General features: G+C 45.4%; 1 protein-coding gene and 1 long non-coding RNA gene across 9 annotated transcripts in view; one reads left to right on the top strand and one right to left on the bottom strand.

The window, feature by feature from the left end:
* LBP (lipopolysaccharide binding protein) overlaps nucleotides 1-22,305 on the top strand; it is a 45,887-nt gene that overhangs the window by 3,332 nt on the left and 20,250 nt on the right. For 2 of the 6 annotated variants that reach the window (XM_082645569.1, XM_082645568.1), the window contains exons 2-13: nucleotides 884-998; nucleotides 2,156-2,284; nucleotides 4,995-5,150; nucleotides 5,759-5,822; nucleotides 9,729-9,792; nucleotides 12,087-12,178; nucleotides 13,538-13,714; nucleotides 15,074-15,133; nucleotides 17,574-17,741; nucleotides 19,125-19,192; nucleotides 19,728-19,770; nucleotides 21,988-22,051. In XM_082645569.1, the coding sequence (XP_082501695.1) occupies nucleotides 884-998; nucleotides 2,156-2,284; nucleotides 4,995-5,150; nucleotides 5,759-5,822; nucleotides 9,729-9,792; nucleotides 12,087-12,178; nucleotides 13,538-13,714; nucleotides 15,074-15,133; nucleotides 17,574-17,741; nucleotides 19,125-19,192; nucleotides 19,728-19,770; nucleotides 21,988-22,051 (1,200 nt within the window). Of the gene's footprint in view, nucleotides 1-883; nucleotides 999-2,155; nucleotides 2,285-4,994; nucleotides 5,151-5,758; nucleotides 5,823-9,728; nucleotides 9,793-12,086; nucleotides 12,179-13,537; nucleotides 13,715-15,073; nucleotides 15,134-17,573; nucleotides 17,742-19,124; nucleotides 19,193-19,727; nucleotides 19,771-21,987; nucleotides 22,112-22,305 lie in introns of those variants that run through there. The other 4 variants (XM_082645570.1, XM_082645571.1, XM_082645572.1 and 1 more) reach the window with 3 other exon arrangements.
* The window catches only part of LOC309817347, a 51,948-nt gene continuing 35,471 nt past the window's right edge, over nucleotides 5,829-22,305 (bottom strand). For 2 of the 3 annotated variants that reach the window (XR_014296118.1, XR_014296120.1), the window contains one exon: nucleotides 13,721-14,002. This is a non-coding gene — a long non-coding RNA (uncharacterized lncRNA). Of the gene's footprint in view, nucleotides 8,982-13,720; nucleotides 14,003-22,305 lie in introns of those variants that run through there. The other variant, XR_014296117.1, reaches the window with a different exon arrangement.

Genomic DNA, 22,305 nt, shown 5'->3' with positions numbered 1-22,305 from the left:
GGTGTGAGGTGATACCTCATTGTAGTTTTGATTTGCATGTTGAGCATCCTTTCATGTGTTTGTTGGCAATCTGTATATCTTCTTTGGAGAAATATCTGTTTAGGTCTTCTGCCCATTTTTGGACTGGGTTGTTTGTCTTTTTGATATTGAGCTGCATGAGCTGCTTGTATATTTCAGAGATTAATTCTTTATCAGTTGCTTCATTTGTAAATATTTTCTCCCATTCTGAGGGTTGTCTTTTGATCTTGTTTATGGTTTCCTTTGCTGTGCAAAAGCTTTTAAGTTTCATTAGGTCCCATTTGTTTTTTTTTTTGTTTTTATTTCCATTTCTCTAGGAGGTAGGTCAAAAAGGGTAAGCAAGGGTGATTTTTATCCTGTCAGCCCCTTTTTGCTTTGCAATGATCTTTTTTAACCCTCATGCCACCCCAGTGAGGAAAGTATTATTATCATTGCTATTTAACTGACAGAGAACACCAAGGTTGAAAACTTGCTCAAGGTCACCCACCTAGAAACATGCCAACACCAGAATCCTAGCCCTAAAATCCTTACAGTCTCTTCTACACAGGCTAGATGCCATGAAGGACAGGAAAGAGGGCCACCCTCCAAGCACACAGCACTCCTCCCTCTCGGAGCTGCTGACAAAGACATTGTGTCTTCATCCATAACATGGGCATGAACATAACTACCCCACCAGAAATGCAGTGATGCTCCTGTGTGTTTCTCTTGCTACTTGGTGCTCTAGAGGGGCTCAATAACCTGCAACTGCAATTAATGCTAATCAGGAAGTCGACCTCTTTCCCCAGGGCAGGTGGGAGCCACTGAAGGGTTTAGAGGGAGGGAGGCAGGCTGACTAGGCGGACTCCCAGCTTTTTCCCATCCACAGTGGCCCAAGAGGAGCTGGTGACTCTGCAGAGTAAACTGTATGATGTCACACTGCCCGACTTCAGTGGGGACGCCAAGATCAAATACCTCGGCAATGTGCACTATGAATTCCACAGGTGGGGCTCTGAGGTGACTGGGCAGGGGCCGGGGGGTCTGGAGAGGAAGGGAGGGAGAGCCCCAGGACTGATTCGGGACGTCTCTGGGGCAGACGGTGGGATGGTTCCTCACAGAATTCAGAGGGAAGTTCTGGGAGGAACTTGGGCCCCTTCATTCATTCATACAACAAATATTAATGAAGACCCACTAGCTGTGTGACCTGAGCCTCAGCTTCCTTATCTGTAAAATGGGGATAACTTGCTGCCTCTTTGGAGTGATTATCCAGGCTCTGGCCTGGCCACTGGATGTAGCCTGGAAGGGAAGCTAGACCTTAAACATTGTTTTAAATAAACCTTAAATTTTAGATGTAGTAGCCCTCTTAGCCCTGAGGTTGGCACATCTGGAGGAGTCAGCTAAAGTTTCCTGGACGCGATGGCATTTGAGCTGAGTCTTCAAAGGATATTTAGACCTGAACAGCTGATGCTTTTTTTAAAAAAGGCATCAAACACTTTTTGAAGGATTGATAATGGAATGGGGGCAATTGAGCCCACAGCTCATCACACACCTCTCTGCTCACCACTGATGGCTTCATTCAGTCCTTTTTTTATTCAGTCCATCAGTAAACATCTATTGGGCACCTACTGTGTACCGGGCAAAGAAGATGGAACTTGACCATTCTCTTCCCAATGATGGCTCCACAATACACGTCATCTTGGTTTGCTTCTCCCAGCCCTTTTGTGTCTCTTCTTGAAGCTGCCTTCGGCCTTCTCTGAATCTGATTCCCCCACCTGGAGGTGTGGAGGAAAGGGATGATGGGGTGCATCTATGCACCCTACTCAGGATCCCAGCCAGGGACACATGAGCTCTGATCCTGACTGTGCAGCTTTGGGCAAATGCATCCCTTCTGAGAGGTTCTATGTCCCCCTCTGTAAAAAGGGAACCTGAACAGTGCTGAACCCCTCTGTGAGACAAACTGACATAATGCATATAAAGTACTTGGCATGGCTGCCTGGTCAGCACAGGGCACACAGCAGGTAAGTGTGGGGAGCCAGAAGCCTGTCTGATGCAGGCTCAGCTGGCCTAGTCCCTGTAGGATGGGGGCGAGAGCAAGACCCCTGCTGAGGCTGGACCTGCCTCTGCCTCTGGGCTGATGCCGCTTCTGTGGGTCTCTCTCCAGCCTGGACATCCACAGCTGTGAGCTGCTCGGTGCTGCTCTGAAGCCCCTCCCCAGCCATGGCCTGCATTTCTCCATCTCCGACTCCTTCATCAGAGTCAAGGGCAAGTGGAAGGTGCGCAAGCGGATACTGTAAGTTGACTCTGCTTCCAGGCCCTTGGAACCTTGGCTTTGGCTTTCATTCCACGCTTCTTGGGTCCAAGGTGTTCCTAGCTTCCCCCATAGCAGACCTCAAGGCAAGTACTTCATCTGGGGAGCGACCTAAGGAAACATAGAGGGGGTGTGCAGAAGTGAGGTGGGGAAGGAGGTCAGCTTGGCAGCTACTAGAGCTCAACCCTCCCGGGGACCCCTGGGGACAGTGTAGGCAGAGCACACTTCTGAGGTACCCCAACCTCCTGTTTGCCATTGGTCAAGGGTAGCTCTCAGGGGCACGACCTCTCCAGCACTTTGAACTGTTCTCTGACCTCTGAGGTCCTTGGATGGAAGGTGGGTTAGTCTCCTTGGGCTGCCATAATGAAACGTCACACACTAGGGGGTTCAACCAACAGAAATCTATTTTCTCACACTTTTGGAGGCTGAAAGTCCAAGATCAAGATGTGGGCAGGTTTAGTTTCTTCTGAGACTTCTTTCCTGGGTTTGCAGATGCCTGCTCTGTTGCCATGTCCGCTCATGGTCATCCCTCCATGAGCCTGCATCCCCGGTGCTTCTCTGTGTGTCCAAATCTCCTCTTCTTAGAATGACAGATTGGACTCTAGCCCACCCTAATGGTCTCATTTTAACTGAATCACTGTCTCAAATACAGTCACATTCTGGTTACTGAGGGGCCTTCAACATTTGAATGTGGGGGGGACATAGTTCAGCCCATAACAGGAGGGCAACTATGGGTGACCTGGCCATATAGACACTGGAGACCTGCCCTGTCCTACACAGTAGCCTGTGGCCACATGTCCTTACTGAATACATGAAAAGTGGCTGGAACAAATGGGGATCTGTTGTAAGTGTGAAACACCATATTTGAAGATTCAGCACATAAAAGAACATAAGAAATCTCATTAATAATTTTTACATTGATCACATGTTGAAATGATAATCATATACTATTAAAATGATTCTCACCTTTTTCCTTTTGCTTTTTCTAATGTGGCTACTAGAAAATTTTAAATTACCCATGTAGTTCACATTATATTTCTGTTGGACAACACTGCTTTAGAAAGATGCTCAGTATATAGGTCACCTATATTTGCATGTTTCTTCAATTTCCATGACAGGAATGAAGCCATACTCTTCAAGATCTCTTATATGAGCATATGAATATCTACCTCATTTTTTAAAACTTTTTTTTAATGTAACTTTTTTTAAGATTTTTTTTTGGATGTGGACCATTTTTAAAGTCTTTATTGAATTTGTTACAATACTGCTTCTGTTTTATGTTTTAGTTTTTTGGCCATGAGGCATGTGGGATCTTAGCTCCCCGACCAGGGATCAAACCAGCACCCCCTGCATTGGAAGGGGAAGTCTTAACCACTGGACCTCCAGGGAAGTCCCTGTAATATTTTTATTGAGGTGAAATTCACATAACATGAAAGTAACCATTTTAAAGTATACAATTCAGTGGCATCTAGTGCATTCACAATGTTGTGCAACCACCAGCTCTACCTAGTCCCACAATATTTCCATCACCCCAAAAGATGCTCCATACTTATTAAGCACTAACTCCCCATTTCCCCCTCCCCCAGTCCTGGGCCACCACCAACCCGCCTCTGTCTCTATGGATTTGCCAATCTGGGACATATAAATGAAATCGTATAGTATGTGACATTTTGTTTCTGACTTTTGTCATGTAACATAATATTTTTGAGGTTTATCCACACTATAGCATGCATCAGTGCTTTGTTCTTTTGTATGGATGGGTAATATTTCACTGTGTAACTAGACCACATTTGGCTTCATTCTTTTTAAAGGCTGCATAGCATAGATGCCCACAATTTATTGAACCTATCCCAACTAGTTGACATTTAAGGTTGCTTCCTCATTTCTTGCTATTACCCATGATGCTTCAGTGAGCTGCCCCACACATATATCTTGACTGGACGAACCACAGAGTAAAGACTTAGAAGTAAAATTACTGGGCCAAAGATTTGTGGTTAAAATCAGGATAGATTCCACCAGCTTGTGTTCTAGATGTGCTTTCCCAACCAGTGTTTTGTTTTCCATATCTTCACAAGCACTGGGTATAAAAACTTCTAAACTTTTTATCAACCTGTTAGGTGAAAACTGGCATCATTGTTATTTTCATTTTTAGTAACTTCTCATGTGCTTATTTGCAATTGAACTTCCTTTTCATATCTTTGATCCCTTTTCTTTCCTTTTGTCCTTTCCTTATTTCTTTGTATAGGCTTATTCTTTGTGTATTAAGGAAATTAACTCATATATTAGCTCACATGTTACGGAAATTAGCTCTTTGCCTAGATCAAGATGCAATTTTTTTTTTTTTACTTTGCATATGGCATTTTTTTGTTGCTGTTCACTAAAGTTTTAATTTTCAGTGCTGGCAAGTTTATCCACCATTTCGTTCATGGCTGCTGAGACTTGGATCTAACCTAGAAAGGCTTTTGCCCATCCCTGACCATAAGTAAATGAACCCAAGCTTTCTTCTTGAACTTTTATTGTCTTATCTGTAATAAATCTTTGTTTTGTAATAAGTATTTGTAATAATTTTTTTAATTAAATTTTTACTGCAGCTTCACTTATTTGGGGGTAAGAATTGAGATTTATATTTTCCCCCCAAATGGTGGCTGACCCTAGTCTAGGAATCAATTACTACTTCTCTTATCTCCTCTAGGAAACTAGACGGCTCCTTTGATGTGACAGTCAAGGGCATCACCATTTCAGTCAATCTTCTCTTGGGCAGCGAGCCCTCTGGGAGACCCAAGGTCACTGTTTCTAGCTGCAGCAGCCACATCCGTGATGTGGAGGTGCACATGTCGGGAGATTTGGGGTAGGTCACCATCGGGACACTGACGAGCTTGACCCCTGGCTGCAGCTAGAGGCACATCCAGCCCAAGGCCTGGTCACTGATAAGCATGAGGGTCCAGGCGTAATGCATGGGTATATCACGTGCACTTGGAGGTAATTCTTTGGGGAACCTGCTGAAATTAACAGAAGCAGATTTAAGCTCGGAGTACCAGTGTGCCATTTCCACCAAAAGACAAACTTCACCACCAACAGGCAAGTGCAATTTGGTTACTGAAGAAACACAAAGGCTTTTGGCCAAAGGAGAGTTTGTGGAAAATATATAAACCCTTGAGCAAGTCTCTTCAAGTCTCAGTTTTGTTGATTAGAAAAACATGGATTCTCCAGCCCCTCCCCCAAATCTACTGACTTGGGGGCACAGCAGGGGGCTGGGATGCCAGATGCGCTGAATCAGTGAGTGTGCTGGGAACTGGGACTCCGCATATTCATCCCATCCAGGATTCTGGGACACAGCAGGGGACCAGAATGGGGTGGGGAGGGCTCCCTTGGGGACTGGCCTGGCTCTCCCTACTCTCCCACTGTCCCTGCATTCAGTGGCACACAGCTGATCATCCACTGTGCTTCTCTCCCCAGGTGGCTGCTGAATCTCTTCCAACATCAGATCGAGTCCAAGTTCCGAAGAGTATTGGAGAACAAGGTAAGAATGTCCAAGTGGCTGGCGCTGCCGAGCCGCTCAAGGGGCTGGGCCCAAGTCCTTAATGGGCTCTGGCCTTGAACAGCCCTAGGGGCTGGCCCAGGCACACTTGGGCTCAAGGCCCAGAGAGGACAAATCAAGGTCATGAAGCTGGTGTGCGGCAAAGCTGGGGACAAAACGTAGGTCTCTGGACTCCGAGTCTATCCAGTGAGACAGAAAATGGTTAGATGCTTGGCCAAGGGTAAAACAGTAGGGGCCAAATGGAGACGCCTGCTTGGCCTTGCTCGCTGCCCGCCCTGGCCCTGCAAGCCACAAACGCAAAAAAGAAAATCAACACTTAGGTGGCTGCAGAGACCAAGCAGGAAACTTTGGGAGTGTGTGGACCAGGTGGGAGTTCTGGTTCCTGCCTGGGCGATGAGCACCTGCTTTGTACGCGGAAGCAGTAACAGACTGTCAGTTCTTCCCATTAAAAAATTATGTGAAATCTCCAAATTTTGGAATCTCTGGCTCAAAGAAAGAGGTTTCATGTTAACTTTCAGTTCTTGCACTCACTCACTTCACCCCAAAATCTCATTTCTGGGGTATCATATACCTGGATCTGTGTCTGTAGCAATGACTGTGCTTGGGAAGGAGAAAGTAACAAAGGAGGAAGAAACAGGCGCACACACCGCTCTTGGTACAACATCTGGTTTGGCTTTGAGTGCCTCCTGGTGGTTGAAGAGAGAATAGCATGCAGACCCCACAGATTGGATGTAGCAAGCTGCCTTCTGTTCCTTGTCTTATCCTGGTGTCCTGGGGTCTAGGTGAGCTTGGGAAGTATGTCAGCCTCCTTCTCAAGCACCCCACTGCCATATTGCCATGCCTTTCTGAGTGGGACATAATATTCTTCAGTGGTTTGGATTTATACTCCCCTGTTGATGATGGAGATAATAATGGTTAATAATAATAATATATAAAAATAGTACCATATTACAATTAATAATAATATAATAATTATCAGGGTAATAAGTTACCCTGATAAGTATTATTTTGATAAATTAATATAATTAATGTTATACAGAATGTGTCACTCTATATAACTATTCTTATTTATAATAATAATGGTGGCTATTTGTTGAGCCTGTGGTTTGGCTAAGAGTAATGTACTAATCACTTCACATAGGCAATGCCACTGGATCTTAACCACAGCCTCTGAAGGAGATACCGTTTCCCACGTTTGAGGGAGAAGCTCTGAGCGTGGAGTAACTTGTTCAGTGGTCACCTTGTTGACAAGAGGCTAGGTCAGGATCTGAATTTCCTGGAGCTTGGAGCAGCTTGTACCAAAGGCCTTGTGGGGGCTGGTGTCTCAGGAAAGACGGAGATCTCTCTCCCCTGATCCCTGATCTTTTTTTCTTAAATTTGTTTATTTACTTATTTTGGCTGCGTTGAGTCTTTGTTGCTGTGCGTGGGCTTTCTCTAGTTGCAGTGAGCAGGGGCTACTCTTCGTTTTGGTGCGCGGGCTTCTCGTCGCAGTGGTTTCACTTGTTGCAGAGCACGGGCTCTAGGAGCACGGGCTTCAGCAGTTGTGGCACGTGGGCTCACTAGTTGTGGCTCGTGGGCTCTAGAGCGCAGGCTCGGTAGTTGTGGCGCACGGGCTTAGTTGCTCAGCCTCATGTGAGATCTTCCCGGACCAGGGCTCAAACCCGTGTCCCCTGCATCAGCAGGCGGATTCTTAACCACTGCGCCACCAGGGAAGTCCTGACCCCTGATCTTTATAGGGCTTCAGAAATCTCCTTCTCCCAGGGCAACTAAGAGCCTGGTGCAGGACCGTTCGGCTTCCCCATTCAGGGAGGGATGAGGTATCTGACTAGCAGGGCTAAGAATAATGAGTTCTTGCTGAGCTTACTCTCTGGGCCATACACACTCATAAGCTTATAACCTCACCCCACCCCCACCAAACACCCTGGAAAGCACTGGGCCTTGTCACTGTATCCTGAGGTGAGGACCCCAAAGCAGAGAGAGATTCTGCAAAGGTCACAGAGCCAGTGGAGACTTAGCAGGATTTGTTTTTTTTTTACTAGTTTCTGCTCTACAACAAAGTGAATCAGTCATACATATACATCTGCTCCCACATCCCCCCTCTCCTGCATCTCCCTCCCTCCCACCCTCCCCATCACACCCCTCCAGGCGGTCACAAAGCACCGAGCCGATCTCCCCTTAGCAGGATTTGAACCCAGGTTTTCAGACTTCCCTACTACACCCTTAACCACTGCCCCAACCTGCCTCTCTGGGAGACCTTACTGCATGTCTGGGGCCGAAGCACCTGAAGGCCTCCCTTCCCCCACTGGGTGAGGTCGACAGAGTTTCCTGGCTCCTTTGAAACTAACCATGAAGGTTCCTCACCACCTCTTTCCTTTATTTATGGCAGCTCCCCACTACCAAACTCTTCTCCCAGAAACTAGGCCAGCTGCAAAGGGAGGTGAAGATTTCACCCCTTGTCTGCCCAACCCCCAGCCTGTCCTTCCCACAACCCTGTGCCTGGTTTATGCCCGCTCACCCTTTAGCTTGCCCTTAAAAGGCCACCTCTTCAAGGGAGCCGTCGGTGACTCCCTCACTAGGCCAGGGCCCCATCCATGCTCTTGGACCCCCTGCCCACGTGCTCCTCCCTCCACTGTATCTGTGCATCCGTTTGCACCACAGGTGATAGCTGGTTAATCAAAAAAGCTGTTTAAAGTGAGGACTCACTCATACACACCTGAACAAAGAAAATATTTACATATGAATCCAAATGTTTTAAGATACAGTAAATGTAAATTCAGTTGACCGAGGCCCAGAACTGTCCTTTGTAAACAGTCTCTTGATTGGCATTGCACTGTCTTTCTTTCATTCAACATGGATCTGCTACAAATTCCAGCTCAGATTTCTTTAACCACAATGAGAAACTAAAGACATTTGCAAAGCAATCCCAGTGCAGAATCCTTCTAAATTCTTATGATTGTCTTCCTTGTAAGCTTTTCTGGTCCACACCAATTTACCAGCATTTTCTTTAAGCAACTCACCTTTCCAAAACACTTGCCATAGGTTTTTGGGAATTCCCTGGTGGTCCAGTGGTTAGAACTCCGCGCTTTCACTGCCAAAGGTGTAGATTTGATCCCTGGTCAGGGCACTAAGATTCCTCAAGCCCTGAGGGCATGGCCAAAAAAAAAAAAAGAAGAAGGAAAGAAAACGTAGGTTTTCATAGAAACAACTCTTGTCTCAGTCATATTTCATGGGTTTACATAAGAAATAATTTGAGTGATTGCAATAGCAAGGAAAGCAAACAGGTTAGAGAACACACATTTCCTTTTCTTGAGACGCACGCAGTTCAACTGGGGCAAAAAATTCTGAGTGCTTAGTGTGTGTGGTAGTCTGCTGGATGGGAGGGTTCAGTCTTCCATGGGCAGCAGGGGACATGGGGACTATTGATCAATCCAGCTAACCTGTTAAGTGATGACATTTAAGAAGTATCTGCATTAAGTATACACTTATTTGTGTGGCTATTGCTACTTATTGTCTGGTTCTGCTATTTCCACTCTAGACCCTGGGAGACCAGGGCATCCCAAAGGGAAAGGTCCTTCATGATGGAGTTTCAGGCAGCGCCTCTAGCCATGTCCCCTCATCCACTGCGTAGGTGACTACCTAGCTCCGATTTCCAGGCCTGGGATGGACTTTGACAGGTCCAGCTGGACCCTATTGGGGTCTACACGGGGGCTGACATGTTTTTGATCATTTCTACTTTCTCAGTACCTGGCACATCATAAGTACTTATACATTTTTGTAGAATCAATGACCAATTAGCAAATAAGTGAAATAATGGAACTAAAGCAATTAGCACAGGGCCAGACCAAAGCCAGGGAACTCACTCAGGCTTTCTCTTCTTATATTTTTCAGATTTGCAAAATAATCCAGGACTCGGTGACCTCTGACCTACAGCCTTATCTCCAAACTCTGCCAGGTAGGACACCCCACCCATACCTGGGATACTTGATTTTTACTAATTTTTATAAGTGCATACATGTACCTTATAAAACCTTACATGGAAGAGAAGTGTTGAAAGTTAAAATTAAAATCCCCTTTTCTCCCCAAATTTTCTTCCAAGAGGTAACCTATTTCCTTTGAATGTACAAATATAAATATACACATACATAAGCATATAACTATACATTCACATATATATTCCTTTTGTTCATGAATATATGTGAATATGCATAATTATGAATATATATATTAGTCTATAATAATACCTTGTTCTTTTGTAACTTGTATACTTTGGAGGTCTTTTTACATCAGCACATACAAATTGATCTCATTTTTAAAAACTTTTGTGTAGAAGTTAATACAGAGAGAAAAGTGCTCAAATCATAAGTGAAGAGTTTTTAGAAACTTTTCACGAACTGATCACATGCATGTACCAGCTTACAGATCAATATACAGAACACGACTGGCCTTTCAGAGTCCTCTCGTGTCTCCTTCTGACACTACCCACCCCTCAGGGTGACCACTAACCCAGCTTCTGCTAGCAAAGGTTAGTTTTGCACTTTGTACATCAATGGTTCCATTGATGTACAAAGTCTTTTATCAAGAGCTGGAGGCTTTCTCTATTCAACTTTTTTTTTTAAAGGATACACATTTTATTTATTTATTTATTTAAATTTATTTTATTTATTTATTTTTGGCTGCGTTGGATCTTTGTTGCTGCGCATGGGCTTTCTCTAGTTGCAGTGAGCAGGGGCTACTCTTCGTTGCGGTGCACGGGCTTCTCATTGCGGTGGCTCCTCTTGTTGCAGAGCACAGGCTCTAGGCCTGTTGGTTTCAGTAGTTGTGGCACGCAGCCTCAGCAGTTGTGCCGCACGGGCTTAGTTACTCCGCGACATGTGGGATCTTCTCAGACCAGGGATCGAACCCATGTCCTCTGCACTGGCAGGCAGATTCTTAACCACTGTGCCACCAGGGGAGCCCTATTCACCTTTAAAATATGAGGTCAATCCATATTGTTGCATATCGTGAGTTCATTCTCCTGCTGTGTAATCCACCGTGTCCATGTCTCTCCATTGATTTATCTATTGTACTATTGAAGCCCATTTGGGTAGTTTCAGTTTTAGACCATCGTGGGTAGGTGCTGTGAACATTCTAGCTCCTGTGGATGTACGTCTTTGGGTATATACCCAGGAGAGAAATTACAGGCTCTTGTGGTGTGCACAGGTTCAGCCTTACCAGATCCTGCCAAACAGTTTTCCAAAGTGGTTTTAATAGACCTCTTTTTTTTTTTTTTTTTTTTTTTTGGCCACACCACGTGGCTTGCAGGATCTTAGTTCCCTGACCAAGGATTGAACCTGTGCCCCCTGCAGTGTAAGCATGGAGTCCTAACTACTGGACCACAGGGGAATTCATTTTAATAGCTGCACAGTGTTCTATCTTAACGGATGTCTCCATTTATTTAATAAGTCCCCAGCTGCTGGATAGGTAGGTTTGTTGCCATCCTTTGCTATTGCCAACAGTGGGGCAGGGAGCGCCTCACACCACCTCTTCCCCTTCAAATGTAGCAAGTGGAGGCCCCGGATCTCGGCTACACACATAAAGTTGGTAGAGACAGGCCCTGGCAAGTTGTTGAGGTGTTCTCTCATGCCTTGGCCCCCAGGTCCTCCACACTCACCTGTTGACATTCCCCTTCAGCAGAGACCCAGGCAGGCACAGACACCCAAGTGCTTGGGACAGAAAACTCCAGTCCCTCCAGGGCCTTGGAGGGGAGTCTCTGGGCCCTTTGGACATGGCCCAGCCTTCCTGGTTATTTGGTTCGTACTGGTAGGAGACTGGTTTCCCGGAAGATCAAGGTCTCGGTTGTAAACTTGGGGAGCAATAGCTTCGGCTGGAGAGTTTTTCCTATTGTGTAGCTTCCTAGGTGTGGAAGGGCTGCCAGACCTGAGTTCCTCCTGCCCTCAGGGTATGTGTGTGTGTGTCTATGTGTCTGTGTGTGTGTGTGACTGTGTGTCTGGGTATGTGAGACTCTGGAAACTGCTCAGGCTCTGGGCTAAGCATACCAGCCCCCTTGTGGCTTAATCACCAGTGGAACCGAAGAACCCATGTCATCTCTTTCTTGGCAAAGGCGTTCTTTGCCCCCAGCACTGGGCTGGGTGGAGGGTCTTAAGGTGGAGGGGCAGGGGGCTCTGAAGAAAGTCACAGAGAGTGTGGGTCAGCCAGAGCCCTCACCCCTTCTCCCCCTCCTGCCTCCTAATTCTGCCCTTCCTTCAGTCACCATGGAGTTGGACATTTTCGCTGGGCTTGATTACAGCTTAATGGAGGCCCCTCAGGCAACAGTGGAAATACTGGACGTGATGCTTAAGGTAAAAGGGTCAGGGGCGGGAGCTTGGGCGGGTCCAGGCCAGGTGTGGCATCACCTCAGGGTCAGCCCTTCCTGGGGCCTCTTGTTCTCCTGGCTTCAGATTTGTCCTCATCTCCCCGTGGTTCCCACTGTGTCAAGGGCGGGGCGATATGGATTGCTGCGGGGTGTTCCTAGAGCCAGGATCCTTCCACGGTGTCTTTTTTTTTTTTTAAGCTTTTTTTTTTGGCTGTGCCAGTAGCTGTGGCGCACGGGCTTAGTTGCTCTGTGACGTGTGGGATCTTCCCGGACCAGGGCTCGAACCTATGTCCCCTGCATTGGCAGGCGGATTCTTAACCACTGCGCCACAAAGGAAGCCCCTCGCAGGCTGTCTTACATCACTTAGGCCTTGAAACTTCCCTTCCCCCCTTCCTCCCCTCTTTCACCATTCCCACCAAGCAGGTGAGGTCAATCAGAGCTGGCCCTCAGTGGTGTGGAGGAGCCGGCCAGGAGGTCCTATAGGTTAACAGACCAAAGTTTCTGCGGATCGTTTCATTAAGGGATTCTGGATACACACTTTGATCCAAAGGAAAACATCCTTTTTATTTTTTAATTTTTATTGGATTATCGTTGATTTACAATGTTGTGTTAGTTTCAGGTGTACAGCAAAGTGTATCAGTTATACATATACATATATCCTCTTTTTTTATGTTGGGGGTAGGAGTTTTATTAATTAATTAATTTTTGCTGTGTTGGGTCTTCGTTTCTGTGCGAGGGCTTTCTCTAGTTGTGGCAAATGGGGGCCACTCTTCATCGCGGTGCGCGGGCCTCTCACTATCGCGGCCTCTCTTGTTGCGGAGCACAGGCTCCAGATGCGCAGACTCAGTAGTTGTGGCTCACGGGCCTAGTCGCCCCACGGCATGTGGGATCCTCCCAGACCAGGGCGCGAACCCGTGTCCCCTGCATTAGCGGGCAGATTCTCAACCACTGCGCCACCAGGGAAGCCCCCTTTCTTTTAAGATTCTTTTCCCATATAGGTCATTACAGAGCATTGAGTAGAGTTCCTTGTGCTATACAGCAGGTTCTTATTAGTTATCTTTTTTATATATAGTAGTGTGTATATGTCAGTCCCAATCTCCCAATTTATACCTCCTTCCCTTATCCCCTGGTAACCATAAGTTTGTTTCCTACATCCGTGACTCTACTTCTGTTTTGTACCCTTTTTTTTTAGATTCCAAAGAAAACTTATTTAATGGTGGAGTTTCAGGCATGTTCCCTCCAATCCATGTTCCCTCATCAGACTCTATAGGCAACTACCTAGCTCAGATGTCCAGCCCTGGGATAGACTTAGAAAAGTTCAAATGGATTCTCTCTCTCTCTCCAGGGTGAAATTTTTAGCCGTGATCACCGCTCCCCGGTTGCCTTCCTTGCTCCTGTCATGAGCCTTCCTGAAGAACACAGCCGAATGGTCTACTTTGCCATCTCTAATTATGCCTTCAACACCGCCAGCCTAGTTTATCACAAAGTGGGATACCTGAACTTTTCCATCACAGATGACATGGTGAGAATCATAGCACAATAGCTCCCACAAATGACACTGTCTCCTTCCTTCTTTCCTTTCCACGCATTTACATCAGTGAAATAGTAAATTATGACTAAGAAGAAAGATCAAGAGCAGGAAAATATAAGTTAGTACGATTTCCCTTTTCACTTTGGCTGCCAGAAAGCTCAAAGTTCTTTCTCCCTTAGAACAATTGTGGAAGACTTTGTGGCTTGCTTGTCTGTCTTTTACTTTTCCCTCCAGACTCGATCTGTTATTCTAATTCATACTTTCTTTCATCCTGATAGTCTGTGGAGGTTTAAAAAAAGATTTTAGTGAATGGGGCAGGACAATAGATACACTGATAAATGCATAAAGTTACATAGAATAGAAAATAAAGACCAAGTTAAAAGTAAAGCACAATTTTATAAAGACACTGGGCCCCAAAATTGATTTTTTAAAATATCACGAATCTGTGCAGGAGCTTCCTGTAGCCAAAATGGAAAGGGTACATGATTTAGTGATTCACAGGAAAAAGGAGAGACAAAGTCTTCCGAGCACTTAGCTCTAAAATAACTCTCAGATGTGGCTTTGTATAATGGTTACTAAATTTTAGAGTGGATCATGTGGTTAATATTTCTTTCAGTTTCTTTAATATTTCTGGGGTTTAGATGGATGTTTCTTGTAGCTCTTTGTAAAAGCTGAGGCCCCGTGAACAATGTAGGGATGGTGGGGGAAACACAATGCAGTCCGTATTGGATGGTCCAGCCTACGCTGGTAATAAATTGAGGACCAGCGGTGATGGATGGAGTGACACTTGTCCTTTGACTCACCCACACCCAGGTCTTTTACTTCTATTGCCATGTTTGAGTCACCTTTCCCACCTGTGGTAGTCCTTTCTTTCAGTGGGTGGGATCACGGTAGCTGTGTTTTACTGAGCACTCACTATGTGCTAAGCCTTGGGCTAGATGCTTTGTACCCACCATTTCACTTAGCCCTCACAGTGACCCAACAAGTGGGGACTATAATTATCTCCATTTTATAGGTGAGGAAGTTGGGGCTCAGAGAGGTAAAGCACTCACCTGAGATCACATAGTCACAAAGCCAAGAGTCAAACCTAGATCTGCGTGATTGCAAATCTCACCCTTGTGGATCCTCTGACTGAGTCCTGCGTGTCACTTATGGCCCAAGGAGAGCAGTCAGGATCCCAAGGACTTGTGTGCTCATGGTGAATGCAGAACAGGCATCTCGCCATTGCCATGGTAACCCTGAGCAGTCAAGAAGCTACATTATTGAATATCCCCCCACTTCCCCATCTCTCTTCAGAACTTCGGCTCTGGCCGGAGCACCTAAAACTTCTTTTGTGTCCCTTTGCCGCAGGTTCCGCCTACTTCTAACATCCGACTGACCACCAAGTCCTTCCGCGCCTTCTGCCCCCGGGTAAGGCTTCCCTTAGCCCTCAGGGTGCAGGCTGAGCCCCCAATACTTCAGGGGTCTTCTTTAAAACCTCCACACTCCTCTCAGCTTGACCAAGAGTCAGAAGGCCAGCAGTGGGGCCCCCAGTGAAGGCCGTGGTGCTGCAGGTTTGGGGACTCCCTTCCCTTCAAGGCCCAGATAACAGAGGCCTGAGCCCTGTGTCTCGTGGGACCACAGGCTGCCCAGTCTTTTTTTTTTTTTTTTTGCGGTACGCGGGCCTCTCACTGCTGTGGCCTCTCCCGTTGTGGAGCACAGGCTCTGGACGCGCAGGCTCAGCGGCCATGGCTCACGGGCCTAGCCGCTCCGCGGCATGTGTGATCCTCCCGGACCGAGGCACGAACCCGTGTCTCCTGCATCGGCAGGCGGACTCTCAACCACTGCGCCACCAGGGAGGCCTGCCCAGTCTTTTGTTGATGATCTCTGACAATACCAAGGAATGCCGACATGTCCCACAAAATGTATCCTAATTAATAACACCAAGCAATTACAGAGGGCGTACTAGGGGTCAGGCACTGTTCTTGGTGCTTTAAAAAATTATTTTTTGAATGGATAATAAATTCTCATTGTTCAAGATTCAAAAGACATAGAAGGCTATAGAGTGGAAAGTCCCATCCACTCCTGTCCCCTAAACATACAGTTCACACCCTGAGTCTATCAATATTATCAGATCGTACACATCTTTCCAGGGCTATTCTATGTATATATGAACAAATGTATGTCTTTCCTCCATTTTTTTACAGAAAGGGAGGTATATTTTACACTCCATTTTGTACCTTACTTTTTCCCTTAGTATACCAGGAGATGATTCCATGTAGGTAGATAAAGAGCTTCCTCACTCTTGTTTTCTTGGGAATCCAGTCTGCCATTGTATTATGGATGGACCATAGTTTGGGTAATCAGTCCCCCATGGAAGGACATGTACGTTGTTTCCAGTCTTTTGCTACATCAGTGTTGCAGTGAATAACCCTGTAGCTTGGTCTTTGCTGGACTAAGCTCTTCATGTTCAATATCTCATTTAATCCCACAGAAATCCACCTGTCCTGTCCCCTCTCCCCTATCTTCTGAGTCCCCCCAAGACACAGCTCAGACAGGTGGTAGTGCTTAAAGTTCCTTGCAGGAGGCTTGATGATGGCTGAGAGGAATTATAACGGTGGGAAAATGGTTGAACTTTAAATACTGCGGTACCTGGGTCACGTCCTTCCATAACATACCCTCACAGCAGGCCCCTTCTCTCCCTAGAGCCCCAAAAAAGCCCAAGCTGCCACCATGTTGTCGGCACTAGCATTAGAGGGACCTTGGCTTCATCCTGGTTCCAACATCCCTTTTGCCCAGAAAGAGGAGGAAACTCTCCCTCTCCCTTCCTGCTCACATCGTAATCAACCTGACACAGAAGCAGCTCAGGTCACCTTCTTAGTCAAGTGGTTTACCTCCTCAACCTTCTAAAGATCTCCCTTTTACAACTGAATGTAGATTTTATATTTGCATAACCAAAAGGCTCATGGGACTGTCGTTCCTCCACCAACTTCCCCCGTAAAAGGAAGTCTTGACCCCAAATTAAATTCTAATTAAAAGGAAAATTGCCAGCTCTTTGAAATGGTGGGATCTAGGTGTGCTGTGCTTCAAAAACATTGGTGTCTGGTCTTTGCATGTGCAGTTACCTGAGTGTGATGGGGGTATAGAGAAAAAAATAGCTCTCACCCATTGCCGAGGGAGGGGTGTGGAGTGAAAAAAAAATCAGCCTAATCTTTCTGGAGGACAGTTTGGCAATCAATAACTGGCAGAAGCTTTAAAAATATCCCTGTCTGGGGCTTCCCTGGTGGCGCAGTGGCTGAGAGTCCACCTGCTGATGCAGGGGACACAGGCTCGTGCCCTGGTCTGGGAAGATCACACATGCCGCGGAGCGGCTGGGCCTGTGAGCCATGGCCACTGATCCTGCGCGTCCGGAGCCTGTGCCCCACAACGGGAGAGACCACAACAGTGAGAGGCCCGCGTACCGCAAAAAAAAAAAAAAAAAAAAAAAAAAAAAAAAAAAAAATCCCTGCCCTTGGACTCAGCAATTCCATGTCTAGGAATGTATCCCCCAAAATAATAGCCAAGGGTACACAGGAGAGTGGTCTTTAAAATGGCAAAACCTTGGAGACAACTTGATGTACAATAAAGTTAGATCAATTGCAGTACCCATGCACAGTGGAATACAATGCATCCATGAGATAAATGACACAGACTCCATATGTCTGACGTGGAAGGATGTCCAGTTATACCTTCAAGAGAAAAAGGCACAGAGCATTTTGTGGAAATTAAACCAACCAAGAAGTGTTCTCAGCTTGACCTGACTCCCTCAAGGTTCTCCAAGCAAACCTGCACGTTTCCTTCTCTTGACATAATTTCTTCATTCTGCCCTCAGTTAGCCAGACTGTACCCCAACATGAACTTAGAGCTCCAAGGCACAGTGGTCTCTGCCCCCTTCCTGAACTTCAGCCCTGGGAATCTGTCCTCAGCTGCCCAGATGGAGATTGAGGCCTTTGTGCTCCTGCCCGACTCTGTCAAGGAGCCTGTCTTCCGGCTTGGTGTGGTAAGGTTCAAAGGCTTGGCAAACATTGTTCCCTTTTCCTACATGCTTTTTCCCCCACTCCCCACCTGGCTAATTCCTTAAGGTAGATCTCAACTTAAGTATCACTTCCTCAGATAGGCCTTTCTTGGTTGCCCTTACCCCTGATCTACCTTAGGCCCCTTGTCATTTTTTTTTCTTGTGGCACCCTATTATTTTTCCTCATAGGACTTATTGTAAAGATACCAATGTAGCTGTTTGCAGGTTTATTTGCTTAATGTATGTTTGCCCAACTAAGTGAGTCTGGGCTATTGTGGGGAGGAAGGCAGAGGGGATCTTTGACCTGTTGCTCTGCTCTGTATCTATATCTGACCCCTGAAGACTACATTTCCCAGGTTTCCTTGCACTGACTTCCAGCTAGGTCAGCCAATGGAAGACACTGTCAGGAGAACAGAGGGTGGGAGGAAGGAAGAAGCCAGAGTATTTCTTCTTCTCTCTTTATCTTGGACAGAGACTCAGGCACTGACTGTGTCTCCTCCATGGTGCCTCCCCAATTCCTCCCTCTGTTCCTCCAGTCCTGGGGTGGAAGCAGCTTCCCACCTCTGCTAATCTCTGAGTTGCCTGTCCAACTCTTTTTTAACTTCTCAGCAATTCCATCATTTGTATAACCAATCCCCTGTATGAAAGTCCCTCTTGGTTAAATATTGAGAGTTGTGTCTCCCTTCTCAATGGACCCTGTCAAACAGAGAAGGGATTCTGAGTTTTCTGGGGGTCCTGCTCACAGGATGGAGAACTTTGCTCTCTTGTTCCAGGTTTGAAACTCAGCAAGACAAATTTCTAGAAGAGTAATTGCTCCCACATGTTATATCTGCAATTTGATATTGTTGTTATTGTTATCAAAATTGTTGTCAATATATTTTATTTTATTATTTATTATTTTTATTATTTTGGTAAAGCAGAAAAGGATAGCTTTATTGCTTTGCCAGGCAAAGGGGAACACCCCAGACTTCTGCCTTGAAAAACTATGTGTCCCTAATATATTCTAAATTAAAACATAAGCTATTATTACTATTATTATTTACTAGGGCTGAATCTTGGCCCTGAGATAGCTAGAAATGGTCCCTTTAGAGATCTCCAGGGATAGGCCTCTAAACCTTCTCTTGGTAGTATGTTCAAAGTTTAATTGTTATCATAGTCAGCAGTTTCAAGTAAAAATGTTCAAGTCCAAGTTCAAATGTTTATTGAGCACCCATGATGAGCTTCTTGGGAGTCTAATCTAGTGGGAAAGTTCCTACTTTAACTCAGTGAGATGTTTGCTTAGAGGAGACAGCCAGTCCTCATAGTTATCCATTCTGTACATGACAACCTCCTTCATCTAGACCTGTTTCTTTCTACTGGAATTACCAGGCCATTAATGTGTCTGTCACGTTGACCTTCAACACCAGCAAGATCACTGGATTCCTGAAGCCAGAAAAGTAAGTCAGCCTCCTGACTTACATGGGGGGTGCTCAACTGGGCTCCATCTGACACTTCAGCTGATTCCCTGTAGCTGGAGGTGGGATGTAACCAGATCCCCCTGTCAAACCGTGGGGCCCACAGTTTGGGAAGGAAACTTAAATTTTACCCCAGTTGGCCCAATTCCTTTGGCCAACTGGATCTGCCTCCATAAACTTCCTTTTCACCTAACCCCCATTACTTCCAAATTTCTAAAGAATTTACTAATACTGCTTTTTCTTAATCTATGAATTTTAGACATCAGCAATATTGACTTCCTGAAATTGTAGAGACTGAGTTCTTTCATGTTACACACTTCCCCTCTGCAAGTCTTCCCAATAAGGTTGTATCATTGTTTTTGGTTCCTCAATCACCTATTTCACTCTCACTGCTACCACACCCTTGGCCCTGTGCCTTCTCAAGCTGGTGTCTCCTCCTTTCTAGGGATCCCTACATTGCTTAGGTTTCCCTTGAACATAATGCCCACATCTCTGAATCTTCTCTGATTTGTTATAGGATACAAGTGGAACTGAAAGAATCTAAAGTTGGAGTATTCAATGTAAGTTATTATTGTTTTTATTTATGAAATGATTAGGGTAATAATTAATTTAGAGTATTTACTAAGCAATGCTTTGGCACCTATAATAGAAAATAGAAAAGGAGAAGAGTTACTCTCTGCCCTAGAAAAGCATAGAAGTTCTTGAGGACAGGAACCATAGGGCAGAGGAACAGTTACCTCCCAATATAAGACAGTATAATTAAATCATCTATTGGACAAAATTCTTTTAACTGCAAAGAATAGAAAGCCAACTAAAAGTGTCTTAAGCAAACAGAAGGAATGTATAGGATCATAACCAAAAAACAAAAACAAAAAAGCTAAGGCTAGAGGTTTCAGGCATAGCTGGATCCAGGTGTTCAAATTAGTACAAGAATCTCACTCCAAGGGAAGGGGAGAGGGGCGATATAGGGATAGGGGGAAAACGGTTATTAACTGATTGTATAAAATCACGTGTGTGAAACTTCTGAAAATTGTAGAGTGCTACAGAATTTAAAGAATCTTTCATTCAATTTTTGAAAAAGAGAAAAAGAATATATTCCAAAAAAAAAAAAGAATCTCTATCTCTCCATTCTGCTTTCATCTGTGTTGGCTTCATTCTCAGGCAGGTTCTTCCCACTGGTGAAAAACTCACAAATTTCCTGTAGTTTCTTTATTTTTTTTTTAATTCCCCCCCCCAAAAAAAAGCCCTCGTTGGATTAATCTTAGTCATGTGCCCATTCTTTAGCCAATCACGTGGTTGGAAATTGGACAAGGTCAATTGGCTGAGCATGGGTTTAATCTACACTCCCCGAGCCAGGATTTGCAGTCCCAAACCACACGGACTGAGATTGGAAAGGAGGGTTCCCCAGGAGAAAATAGGGACTATTATTAAAACAAAAGGAATTGAGTGCTGGGCAGGCAAAACCAAAGGATGATTTCCACAAAGAGGAAAAAGTGGTGAAATAGATGGCGCCATATTAAAGGAGGAAAAAGAATGGGAAGTTTTATGTGGGCTGAAACAATCGAGGAGAGATTTCTGAAAAGAGGGAAGGTGGGGTGATGGCAGCTGCTCACAAGCCAAGGAGGAGATGGAACGACTTTAATCTACAGCAGTTGGCTCCCTTTTTACCATCCTATGGATGCTGGCTCCCTCTGACCACACTTTACCTGTCCCCCACTTCCCAGACCTTCCCTCAAGTAGAAGTGGAAAAAATACATCAAGTGTGGGGAGAAACATTGCCCACAGGGACCCTGAAGGATGACTCCTTTCAGAGAACAAAGGCTAAAGTGAATAATGACACACTAATATTGTATCTGTGCATGGCATGTAAAAATGTTCTATGAAGTAAATTATTCATATGTAAAGAGTCACAAAAAGACATCCTATCATGTTTTCAGAACATCGACCATAAAAAATAAGATCTGTAGGGCTTCCCTGGTGGTGTAGTGGTTGAGAGTCCGCCTGCCGATGCAGGGGACACGGGTTCGTGCCCCAGTCCGGGAAGATTCCCACATGCCGCGGAGTGGCTGGGCCCGTGAGCCATGGCCGCTGAGCCTGCGTGTCCGGAGCCTGTGCTCCGCAACGGGCGAGGCCACAACAGTGAGAGGCCCATGTACTGCAAAAAAATAAATAAATAAAATAAGACCTGTAGAATCAGATAAATCTGGATTCAAATTCAGACCCTGCTGCCTGATTTCTAGCAAGTCACTTTCATTCTGTGGGCCTCCGTTTTCTTATCTGTGAAATGGGGACGTTAATATTAGCTTCGAAGTGTTATAGTGAAAATGGAATCAGGTGTAGACGTAATGCTCTGAGCCCTATACCTGGCACATAGTGAGTGTTAAAAGTTGGGTTTCATAATTTTTGTTTTGACTTAAAAATCTTTTTTATTATATAAGTAACTTGGGAAAACATTTCCACTGTAAAAAGAAAAATTAGCTACTAAAGATAAGGCTAAGCCAAACCTTGATGTTCTTCCTGGAGGATAGATAGTTGGGTGTGTAGTCTTCCAAATTTTTCTATCCCTTTGTACACATATAAATGTGCATCTCAAAATAGTTTTACCTTATAAAGTAGTAGCATGATGTAGGTATCTACCTGAAATTTGCTTTTTTTCAAGCCTTTTGCCATGTCAACCCATACAAAACCACCCCACCCATGGGGTGGCCTCTGTGGAGGTTTGTTGGTGGGCAAGATGGTACATGTGGTTATGGTGTACCTCTCCTATGCTCCACCAGGTGGAGCTGTTGGAGGCGCTGCTCAATTACTACCTTCTCAACACCCTCTACCCCAAGGTCAATGGTAAGTATCACTATGGATTTTTCCAAGTCAAGAGTGGACACTGCTCTTTCAGGGAAAGAAAGCTGGGACCAGGGCTCTCCTGCAGGCTGTGTGACCTTGGGTGAGTCACTTCTCTTCTCTGAGCTTCAGTGGCCTGTCTGTGAGACAGGAGTGTTGAAGTCGGCCTCACCTCATTCCGGGCCTCTAAGGAGGGCTGAGGATAGGGGCAGTTTTTGGAACACAGTAAACCTCCTCCTAAGAGAGAAAGAGGGGCT

This window comes from Mesoplodon mirus (assembly GCF_964341445.2).
Source record: "Mesoplodon mirus genome assembly, chromosome: 15".
Lineage (NCBI taxonomy): Eukaryota > Metazoa > Chordata > Mammalia > Artiodactyla > Ziphiidae > Mesoplodon > Mesoplodon mirus.
The sequence above is the reverse complement of the archived record's forward strand: the minus strand, read 5'-3'. Positions and strand labels throughout refer to the sequence as shown.